We start from the raw sequence: 11919 nt of genomic DNA on the forward strand, positions 1-11919 counted from the left end.
ATAATGATGCTAGTACAAGGGTTATTGACTCACTTATTAATTATGAGGTGAGCATTTTCAGTCATTAATGCCAGTTTTTTAATGTTATCTTCGATTTAGTGTTTTTTTATCACTTATTTTTTCTTGGTTTACAGACTGTCAAATATTTTAATAATGAAGTTTATGAAGCTGATAATTATGACAAGTACCTAAAGAGTAAGTGATCAATTTTCCTTGTTAAGTTGGGTGTGTAAAATGGCACTAGTTATTTTGTATATTCTTATTGCTCATATATTGTTCTTGGCCTATTTGTATGACCATTATTTCATAGGTCTGTATGGGCGTCTCTCACTTAAGCTAGTAATGAGCTTTCACGTTGTTGCCTTTAAACACACTTAAGAGAGCATATAATCTTGCTTAAGTTAGCTTTTAAGTTTCAAGATTAGGTGATTTTTGACTTTATTAACATAATTCTCTTTTATAATTGATGTTGCTTGCTTCTCCAGTTTTATTTGTGCTTCTCTTAATTCTTTTTTATAATTGATTTTGCTTGTCTTGCTGCAGTTTGTAATATCATTGTCTAGGATATGAGGATGATGCTCTGAAAACCCAACAAAGTCTTGTTGTATTGAATTTTGGTCAAAATTTTATATTTAGTGTTGTTCTTTCATCGATAATGGTGTTGTGCTCTCATGGGATCATGGATGGAATGATGACTGTTGGTGATTTGGTAAAGTTTTCTTAAATTTAGTTCTAGTATGAGGCTTGGGTAGCTTTGCTCCATTGAAGCTTTTATTTGTTCTTTAATGATTATGTTTGCTTTCATGGACAAAGGATTCTTTATCCTCCAATCTCTTTGTAGTTATCTTCTTACTGTCATAATGAATATCTTCTTTTCTTAAATTAATCTAAATTCAATATGCAGGTAATGGTGAATGGGCTTCTCTTCCCATTATCACTTCCACTTAATTTCCTTGGTTGTATTTTTCGTGAGACTGTACAGAGTTTAGTTGACATGAAATCCATGTTTCAGTTACTTGAGGTATCTTCCACGTCGAATTTTAGTAAATTATCTTCAAGTTAATTTGAAATGTGTATTGTTGATTGTGAAATTTCTTTCTTTCACCTCGTATATACCATACACGAGTTCAAAATACTAATTATTGCTAGATTTTCAAAATCTATCAATAATAAAAAAAATTTATTTTAGTGCTTCCACCACCATTTTTTTTCTTTGCACCAGGTCGATGCTCTGAATGGTAAGATCCAACTTGCCTTGGTGGTGATTCAAGAACAGAACCTTATATAGTTACACATAATCTACTACTTTCTCATGCAACTGTTGTAGATGTGTACAAGAATCAATTCCAGGTTCTTTTAGTCTTTATGAGAACTTTAAATCTTCATATTTGACTAGGTTTTTTTATTGCTAAGTTGTGAGACTAAATTGGTGTATGATTCAAGAACTAGATTGATTACATCATCGAAAGGAAGCAGTGCTTAAATTGAGGTACATTATCACTACTGAGTAGCACTATGTTTTTGGCATAAGAAAATCTACAAGTTTGCTTTATGACCAGGGGTTAAGACTCTGCGAGCATGGGTTTTTTAACTTGTTGTGTTAGTGTTCACATGGTCTCTATAAATTGAACTGATTCCATTCAATCTTGACCAGGAAGCATTATTATAGTATTTGTTTGACCATCAAGTCCCTTATTGCAGGTTTACTCTACCAAGCATGATATCACATATGTGTAGTGTCTCATGACAGCCTTGCTATTACCCATTAGAAAAGTAGTGTGTCTCAAGGTAGCTACCTAATCACATGAATTCTTTGTATCATCCAACTTCATCTGGCTCAAGGTTTTAATTGTCATTTTATGAACCTTGCAGAATTTAGTATGGCTTCATGCTGGCGCTTGTAACAACAGTATATGCACACCACAACCAATGCCCCTAATATTCAACAACTGCTGCTTTGTTAATAATGCATCTTAGAAGATGCTTTAGGTGTTGCGATCTTAGAAGATGCTTGTGTTAACAATACTATGAAATGTGGTTGAAGAAACAAAACTCAACTTGTATTATTCACTCTTTTGTAGATTTTATTTAAAATTGTAGATTTCTTTTTATCCTTTTACGAATGTTATAGGAAAATTATAAATACAAAAAACTTAAAACTTTTGTCTTTTATAATTTTTTATTTATTTTAAGATTTATGTATAATTAAAAAAAAGTAACAAACATAAGGTGGATTTAAAACCCTTTGAAAAAATTGTAGAGAGAACGGGTCTCAAACCCTAGTCATTACCAGGGGTTTTATAAACCCCAACCATTACCAGGGGTTTTGTAAACCCCAGCCATTACCAGGGATTTTGTAAACCCCGACCACTACCAGAGGTTTTAAAACCCCAGTAATTACCAGGGGTTTTGGAAACCCCCAGTAAGTTACGCTAATACCAAGGGTTGTTAAAAACCCCCAGTAACCTCTTAGCTACGGTGGTTTTTCTAGGAGAAGAAGGAACCCCGGATAAAACCATTAATGAGGGTTAAAACCTCATAAACGCCGAAAACAACCCCAACTAAAAATAATTATTTTTGTAGTACATATCTCAATTCATCATGCAACTACATATATGTATATATATATATATATATATATATATATATGTATATATATATATATATATATATATATATATACATATATATATATATATATATATATACATATACATGTATATGTATATATACATATACATGTATATGTATATATATATATATATATGTATATATATATATATACATGTATATATATGTATATATATACATATGTATATATATATATACATATATATACATATGTATGTATATATGTATATACATATATATATATACATGGCTGGCTGGCTGTAGGAAGCCCAACGCCGAAAAACCAGAGGCCCAATGCCTGGCTGTAGGAAGCCAACTAGGGATGGTAAATAAACCCACCGTAGAGGGTATTTCTCAAACCCGTCCTCGTTTTGATGAGAAATCCCCACATTAACTAGGTATGGGTGTGGGTATAGGTATGGGTATGGGTTTGGGGATAGGGAATCCCCAGCTTTTTCAATTCGGTATGGCGATATGCATATCTGCCTTGTCCCCGTTTAAATTATTAAAATATTCATAGTCAATTAAGTAATCTTATATATATATATATATATATATATATATATATATATATATATTAGTACATATTTTCTATTTTTAATTTCTTCTAATTGTTTGGTTTGTCATGAAATTCATTCGTATCTCCAATATTTTTTTTTTCATCTAATCATAACATTTATGCAATTATGTTTAAATGATGTATGTCAATTACATATTTTTATTTCTCATATTTGAATATTTCTATTCTTTTTTAATACTTTTATTTATTGTATATTTTCCTTTCACATGAGATTGTTTAACACTCTCAATTTAAATGTTTAATAGTATAAACCTTTCATTGAATAGGTAATATAAAAATAATTATCTTCTTTATTCTATTATTATTTATTTTTGTTTCATTTGAAAAACTCTTTTGTTGTTTATCTTGTTTATTTTCTTTTGTTATTTCTCAACCATTGACTATTTTGATATTTGAAAATTTTTTCTAGATCTCTAAGATATTTTTCATCTTATCATACCCATAGTTATATATTTGTTTTCTGTACTGCACCTAGGCGGCCTAACAAAAATGCTCACACTTCTCATCCTTTGCCGCTATAGCTATACCGACACAGGCTGGGGGACTGGTGTACTACACCTAGTCGACCCAACAAGACTATAATAGTAAAATTCGCCTACATAACCCCCAATGATGCAAATAGTTATCAGACAAATCAGCGAACAAGTATAGGCGGACCAGGCCGACTACTTCAGAGGATAAGACGACATCTGTCGGCTATTCCAGACTTAGAATACAGAGACAAACCCCCTACAACCAACAATCATTGAATTAAGGGGGCCCGGGCCAGGCCCAGGCCCATCAATGACCCAATCAATAACCTAGTCCATGACAAGGTCAAGCATAATTAATAAGCTATAAAACGCATGGACCCTAGCAATTAAAGGTACGCATTCATTAATCCTTTAATCACGAGATTTGACTTTCTGAGTATTTGTTGGCTGACTTGATCATCAGAGTCTTCTCCATAGGTAACCCCTCATGGGTCCGAGCTGAAACACCAACAAATAGCATATGCAAGCCGAGAGGAAGCCTACTAGAGGGATTGTGGATTGAAGTAAGGTGTTATTTGTGTCTAACATCTCTTTTTTGTTCTCTGCAGGAACAATTGGTGCCCACCGTGGGGCATGAAGTAACACCTTACAAATCAACCCGCACACTCTCGACGATGATTTCCACTTGTAGCAGAGCTGGAGTCACGAAACAACCCAAAGCAGGTCCTACAGCGCCTGCCAGCCTCACCCCGGACTTGGTCGCCATCCTAGAAGGCCAAGCCAAGATGCAACAAGAGCTCGTCGATATGAGAAAGCGCAGTGCCGATGAGATGGAGGCACTCAGGCAAGAAAACTCACGGCTGAGGAGGAAGATCGAGGCCGACCCCACTTAGAAGGGGAAAGCCAAGGAAGCATTAGAAGCCCCCAAGTCTCCAGCTTACCAGCCTAGTGAGGAGGAAAGCGAGTACAATCCTACCCCACACACCTTCACCACCACTCAGCAGACACCCATCATCTCTACCCATCATACACACTTCCATCCCACCCTCCTCGGACATACCACAACACCTACCCCCGCCGCCACCCTTCCCACTACCCATATCCCACCTCACAACTTTACCTCCACTTTTCCCACCCTCATCCACCATCCCATTCCACCTCACCCGTTACCACCCCAACCACCAAGGCGCTGCCACCCTTTCACCGATTCCATCACTAACACCCCTCTCCCTGCCCAATGGTGTAACACCCCTGGCGCACCAATCCTTGGTCCCAGAGCATGTCAGGTTACTACAGCCCGATGCACCCCAACCCCTCACCCTTCTCCGTACATTCATACTGGGTGGGTTGTTGCCAGTGGGGATCGAACCCCCAACCTGACCTTTAACACCTCTGGCTCACCAGCAGATGCTACCAGTTGCGCTGCAGCATAACTGGTAGCATCTGCTGGTGAGCCAGAGGTGTTAAAGGTCAGGTTGGGGGTTCGATCCCCACTGGCAACAACCCACCCAGTATGAATGGACGGAGAAGGGTGAGGGGTTGGGGTGCATCGGGCTGTAGTAACCTGACATGCTCTAGGACCAGGGATTGGTGCGCCAGGGGTGTTACAAAAATGTGCACTTTTTTTGTAACATCCCTGGCTACCCCTCCTCGGGTCCCAGAGGCTGTCAGGTTACTACAGCCCGATGCACCCCAACCCCTCACCCTTCTCCGTCCATTCATACTGGGTGGGTTGTTGCCAGTGGGAATCGAACCCCCAACCTGACCTTTAACACCTCTGGTTCACCAGCAGATGCTACCAGTTGTGCCTCTGGGACCCGAGGAGGGGTAGCCAGGGATGTTACAAATGGGAACCCTTCACGCGGGACCGTTATACGGGAGAAACCGACCCCGACGAGCACCTCAAAATATACATAACCCATGTTGTCCTCTATACATCCCATGATGCCGTCTTCTGCAAAGCCTTTCCAACCACCCTCAAAGGCCCTGCCCTCGAATGGTTCACTACTCTCCCACCATATTCCATTGACTACTTCGACACCTTCTCCCACATGTTTAAGACTCATTTCGTTGGCAGCCGCCCACATCAAACCACAACCCTCTCTCTGCTTGGCGTCAGACAGGAGCAAGACGAGATGTTACGGCCTTTCATAGACCACTTCTTCAAGGCCGCCCTCCGCACACCCCACTTGAACCAAGAAATGATATTGTAATGTATGGCCCTCACTCTGAAGCCCGGACCATTCGCTAACCCGCATCCATGCATGAACTTAAGCTCTGCGTTACGGATTACATTCGCATGGAAGAGATGCATACCCTCCACACGAAGTTCTGCAACAATTACACTCCCTCCACTGCTACCCCCGCCAAACCACCATCATGGCTTGACTCCAGACCTAGGGAACTTAAACAACCACGCTTCACCAGATACACGCCGCTGAGTGTCCCTTGATCTCGCCTTCTTAACGAGGCCCTCCAAGCCGACCTAATCCCACCACCTTGTAAAACATCCAATCCTCCCAACGCTGACATGACCAAATATTGTTGCTACCACTGAAACAATGGCAATACCACAAATGAATGTAAAGTACTCCAAGATAAGATAGAAGAATTGGTTCGTGCTGGCCATTTCTACAACTTCATCCGCAGAGATGACCACCCACATCCTTCACGATCTAATCACAGATATCCCCCCGTGATTCTCGCCACGACCGACACCCCACCCAACCAACTACCCATGACCCGCAACCGGCTCGCACTGATGTTACTTCGTTTGATCCCCCACTACGCGAGACGATTAACACCATCTCTAGCGGCTTCGCTAGTGGCAGGTCCACCTCTTTAGCTAGAAAGAAACAACTTTGCCAACTCCAATCCATTAACCACATAACCCACTCCCACCACAGACGTCGCATGCCTCCCATTACCTTTACAGACGATTATTTCCATGGCGTCGACCACCAGCAGGACGACTGCATGGTCATCACAGTTGAACTCGAGAACTACGCAGTAAAAAAGGTCCTCATCGACCAAGGCAACTCAGTTGACATCCTATATTGGACAACATACCAAAAACTCTAGCTTCCCACCATTGCCATGGTCCCTTATGGTGAACCTATATACGACTTCTCTGGGGAGAAGGTCTCCACTCACGGGTACATCAATCTCCACACCATTTTTCACGATGGCACTCAAACCAAAATAATCCCTATCCGCTTCCTTGTCGTTGACGCGCCTACATCATGCAATGTTCTCCTTGGCCGACCATTCCTCAACACTCTAGGCGCTGTCGTATCTATGCCACACTTAGCCATGAAATTCCCTACTCCATCCGGTGACATCTTTACCATCCATGGTGACCAACGGCTCGTGCGCGAGTGCTACATGGCTAGCCTACGTCCACAACTACCCATCCTCCAAACAAACAACATCGAACGCCCACCTGGCTCTGACATAGCTTTATCTGAGGATGACTTGGACCCTAGAATAGGACGCAATGCACATCTCGAACCAGTCGATGACACTGTACCCTTGGAACTCCCTAATGGACGCACCCTCAAGCTGGGCACTGGTCTCCAGCATGAACAGCGTGACATCTTAACACCCACCCTCATCAGTAACACCGACCTCTTTGCCTGGTCAACCGTTGACTTGCCCGGTGTCGTCCCTCAAGTCGCGGTCGACAAGCTCTCCATTTATAAGGAAGCCAGGTACGTCTCCCAAAAGAAACGAAAGCTGGGCAAAGAGCGTCGACTAGCACCGAAAGTCGAAGATGACAAGTTACTCAAGGCCGACTTCATCGAGGAAGCCCACTACACCACCTGGCTTTCCAATGTGGTTCTGGTAAAAAAAGCAAATGACAAATGGCAAATGTGCGTCGATTACACAGATCTAAATAAAGTATGCCCTAGAGACGTTTATCCCCTACCCACCCTTACAACAAGGTCCTCAGTTTCCTAGACGCATACTCCAGCTACAACTAGATCCCAATGGCCATAACCGACATGAACAAGACCGCCTTCATCATAGACAACGCCAACTACTTTTAAAAGGTCATGCCCTTCGGCCTAAAGAACGCAAGAGCAACTTATCAACGGTTGATGGATAAAGTCTTTAGCCATATAATGGGCAAGTGTGTCGAAGTATACGTCGACGACATGGTTGTCAAATCCCCAAGTCACCACCAACACGCTCAAGACTTATCCACAGTATTCTCTGCGTTACGGCAGTACAACCTCAGACTCAACCTTGAAAAATGTGTTTTCGGCGTCAATCATAGCAAATTCCTTGGCTTCATGCTAACATAACGCAACATAGAAGCAAACCCTAAAAAGTGTCATGCCATCATCGAAATGCGAAGCCCCAACAATATCAAGGAAGTACAATGCCTAATTGGTCGTCTAACCGCCATCTCCCGCTTCCTACCCAAATTAGCCGAGCAAACCCAGCCCATCATTCAACTACTCAAGAAATCCACAAAGTTCTCTTGGAACGACGAATGTGAGCAAGTCTTCCAAAACCTCAAAACCTCCCTCACATCCCCACCTATCCTCCATAAGCCGAATATCCACCAACCCCTTCTCGTCTACATTACCGCAACAAGTCACACTGTAAGTGCCACTCCAGTTCAGGACATTGCTGGTACTCAACATCCCATATACTTCGTCAGCCGAACCTTGCAAGATCCCGAAACCAGATACCAAATGGTGGAAAAGCTGGCACTATCCTTGGTACATGTAGCACGACACGTACGCCCCTACTTCCAAAACCATACCATCATCGTCAAAACCGATTACCCCATTCAAAAGATACTGCAGAAGCCGGACCTTGCTGGCTGCATGTCGTCTCGGGCCGTGGAACTGTCCGAGGTTAACATTCATTATGAACCCTACAGTCCCATCAAAGCTCAAAGCCTTCTCGACTTTGTCAACGACCTGCAACACATCTTAGAAGAAGACCAGTGGACACTATGTGTAGATGGTTCTTCGAATCCGAAGGGGGCAGGGGCCGGTATTGTCCTCGAAGGCCCAAACGACATCCTCATCGAAAAATCACTCCACTTTGCCTTTAAAACCTCTAACAATCAAGCCGAATACGAAGCCATCCTAGTTGGCTTATCCTTCACACGCGAGGTTGGCGTCAAAACACTCACATGCAAGACCGATTCCAAACTCACAGTAGGCCATCTAAACGACGAATTCCAAATCAAGGACCCTACCCTCCTGCAATACTACCATCTAGTCCGCAATGTCATTCAATCCACTTTTGATCGTGTGTGCGTCCAACATATACCCAAAAGTGAAAATGTCTGGGCTGACATACTATCCAAACTAGTCAGCACTAAGCTAAAAAACCGATAAGATCCCTCTTACAACACACATTATCTACACCATCCACAACAAACATTTGCCTAACCCTAGACCAAAACCATGCTGACAACTAGACCACTCCCTACATCCACTATCTCAAAACTGGTAACCTTCTGCCTGACCCTGACAAAAGCTAGTTGGCCAAAGTCGCGAGGTATACGATGATAGGGGATGACTTATACAAGCGAGGATACGGTCAGCCACTCCTCAAATGTGTCATAGCCGAACAAGCCCAGTACGTAATTAAAGATTTACATGAAGGCATGTGTGGGTATCACTCCGACGCGCGAACCATGACCACCAGAATACTCAGAGCCGGTTACTTCTGGCCAACCATGGAGGCGGACTGCCAAACCTTTGTCAAGAAGTGCATACCATGCCAGAAGCATGGCAACCTCATCCATCAGAAGCAAGAACAACTCCGCTCCATACTTTCCCCATGGCCCTTTGCAAAGTGGGGAATGGACATTCTCAGCCCCTTTACCCCAGGAAAAGGCCAAGTGAAATTTTTGATAGTAGCCATCGACTACTTCACCAAATGGATAGATGTCAAACCATTAGCCAACATCACAGCTCAACAAGTCCAGCAGTTCGTCTGGAAAGATATCATATGCTGCTATGGCGTGCCACATAAGATCATAATCGACAATGGCCAATAGTTCATAGATAAATAATTCGCTAAGTTCTACACCGGCCTTAACATCAAACATGTAACCATCTCTATCGAACATGCGTAAACCAATGGCCAAGCTGAAACAGCCAACAAAGTTATACTAGTAGAGTTACGGAAAAGATTGGATAGCGCCAATGGCCGATGGCCAGAAGATTTTTTGGAAGTGTTGTAGGCCTACCGGTGTACCCCTCAATCAACAACAAACGAATCTCCTTTTAGCCTAGTATACGATGTAGAGTCCATGATTCCATTAGAAATTGGCGAGCCATCTTTACGCCGAGAACTATACGACCCAGATCAGAACCACCAAAATATGTGCACCCACCTCGACCTCCTACCGAACTAAGAGACAGGGCACAAATCCACAACTTGGCAGCTAAGTAGAGAGCGGCCATAAAATATAACGCGAACTTATGCCCGCGATCGTTTGCAAAAAGAGACCTAGTTTGAAGAATGGCCACCATCGCAAGAAAGAAGGATGGCAAATTATCTGCCAATTGGGATGGCCCGTACCGAATACGTGATGATGTAGGAGGCGACGTTTACAAGCTTGAACAATTATCAGGAGAAGAGATACCGAATACGTGGAATGTTTCTCATATCAAATTTTACTTCATTTAGACTGATTACTGTACCGAATACTTGTAACCCTAGGTGTACTATTTTTCCTCACTTGGCATTTTTTTCCTTAAGGAAAGTTTTGGCCAGGGAGTTTTTAATGAGGCACCCCAAATTTCATGAATAAAACAAAGGGTTCTTGATCATACGCTCAACTCTTGCTCCATATTTTAATTGCTTAAGTTTCCCACCCTTACCATAAGTAAACGGCCTGGGTCGAACAACCTTTATATGTTTTCAATCGCTTAAGTTCCCCACCCTTACCCCAAGAAGGAGCTTTGGTCGAACACCCTTTATATGTTTTTAATCGCTTAAGTTCCCCACCCTTACCACAAGTAAGCGACCGAGGTCGAACACCCTTTATATGTTTTTAATTGCTTAAGTTCCCCACCCTTACCACAAGTAAGCGGCTTGGGTCGAACACCCTTTATATGTTTTTAATTGCTTAAGTTCCCCACCCTTACCACAAGTAAGCGGCCTGGGTCAAACACCCTATATATGTTTTTAATTTCTTAAGTTCCCCACCCTTACCACAAGTAAGCGGCCTGAGTCGAACACCCTTTATATGTTTTTAATTGCTTAAGTTTCCCACCCTTACCACAAGTAAGCAGTTTGGGCCGAACATCCTTTATATGTTTTTAATCGCTTAAGTTCCCCACCCTTACCACAAGTAAGTGGCCTGGGTCGAACACCCTTTATATGTTTTTAATCGCTTAAGTTCCCCACCCTTACCACAAGTAAGTGGCCTAGGTCGAACATCCTTTATATGTTTTTAATCGCTTAAGTTCCCCACCCTTACCACAAGTAAGCAGCCTGGGTCGAACACCCTTTAGATGTTTTTAATTGCTTAAGTTCCCCACCCTTACCCCAAGTAAGTGGCCTGGGTCGAACACCCTTTCTATGTTTTGAATTGCTTAAGTTTCCCCTCTTTACCATATGTAAGCGGACTGGGTCGAACACCCTTTATATGCTTTTAATCGCTTAAGTTCCCCACCCTCATCACAATTAAGCGACCTAGGTCGAACACCCTTTTATATTCTTTCAGTCGCTTAAGTATAACTTATAACTTCCACACACAAAATGACTCAAATAAATCTACAAACGCCAATACTACTTATTCAAATAAAACGGCCTACTAAAACAACATATTGAATACGTAACAAATCCATACCAATAGCATTCAACAATCGTGTTCCTACACAATATACTATCGTCATCAACCAACGCAACAAATATCGGAAACATGCATCATATTTAAAAGAAAGAAAAAATAGTGTACAGGTTATTACAGACGTAGAATTCATAACAAATAGTACGAATAAAGCCTATATTCTAAGCTGTCTTTTCCTCATCATCTTCCGCAACCATCGCCTCTTCAGCATTCACATCTTCATCAACTGCCACCCTCTCCACCTCCTCCTCAGCATTAGTCTCGACCTCCCTTATGAGTTGGCCATCAACTACATTCTTGTCCACATCAAATCTGGAATCTGACTCATCTACGTTTTTGAAAGAAAAGGCCGCCTGCCTCACGACCTTCTAAAACCCATTGATATGTTCCTGAATTATGCAACC

At 42.0% G+C, this 11919-nt stretch overlaps 1 protein-coding gene across 1 annotated transcript; it reads left to right on the forward strand.

Moving 5' to 3' along the window:
- The first annotated feature begins 6780 nt into the window (after positions 1-6780).
- Positions 6781-7644, forward strand: LOC114170180 (uncharacterized). The gene has a single exon (XM_028055663.2). It carries the CDS (start codon positions 6781-6783, stop codon positions 7642-7644), a length of 864 nt encoding a protein of 287 aa, XP_027911464.2.
- The last annotated feature ends 4275 nt before the right edge of the window (positions 7645-11919 follow it).

The sequence above is a fragment of the Vigna unguiculata genome, chromosome 11, assembly GCF_037176805.1.
Source record: "Vigna unguiculata cultivar grain cowpea cultivar isolate G323 ecotype 2 chromosome 11, ASM3717680v1, whole genome shotgun sequence".
Taxonomy (NCBI): domain Eukaryota; kingdom Viridiplantae; phylum Streptophyta; class Magnoliopsida; order Fabales; family Fabaceae; genus Vigna; species Vigna unguiculata.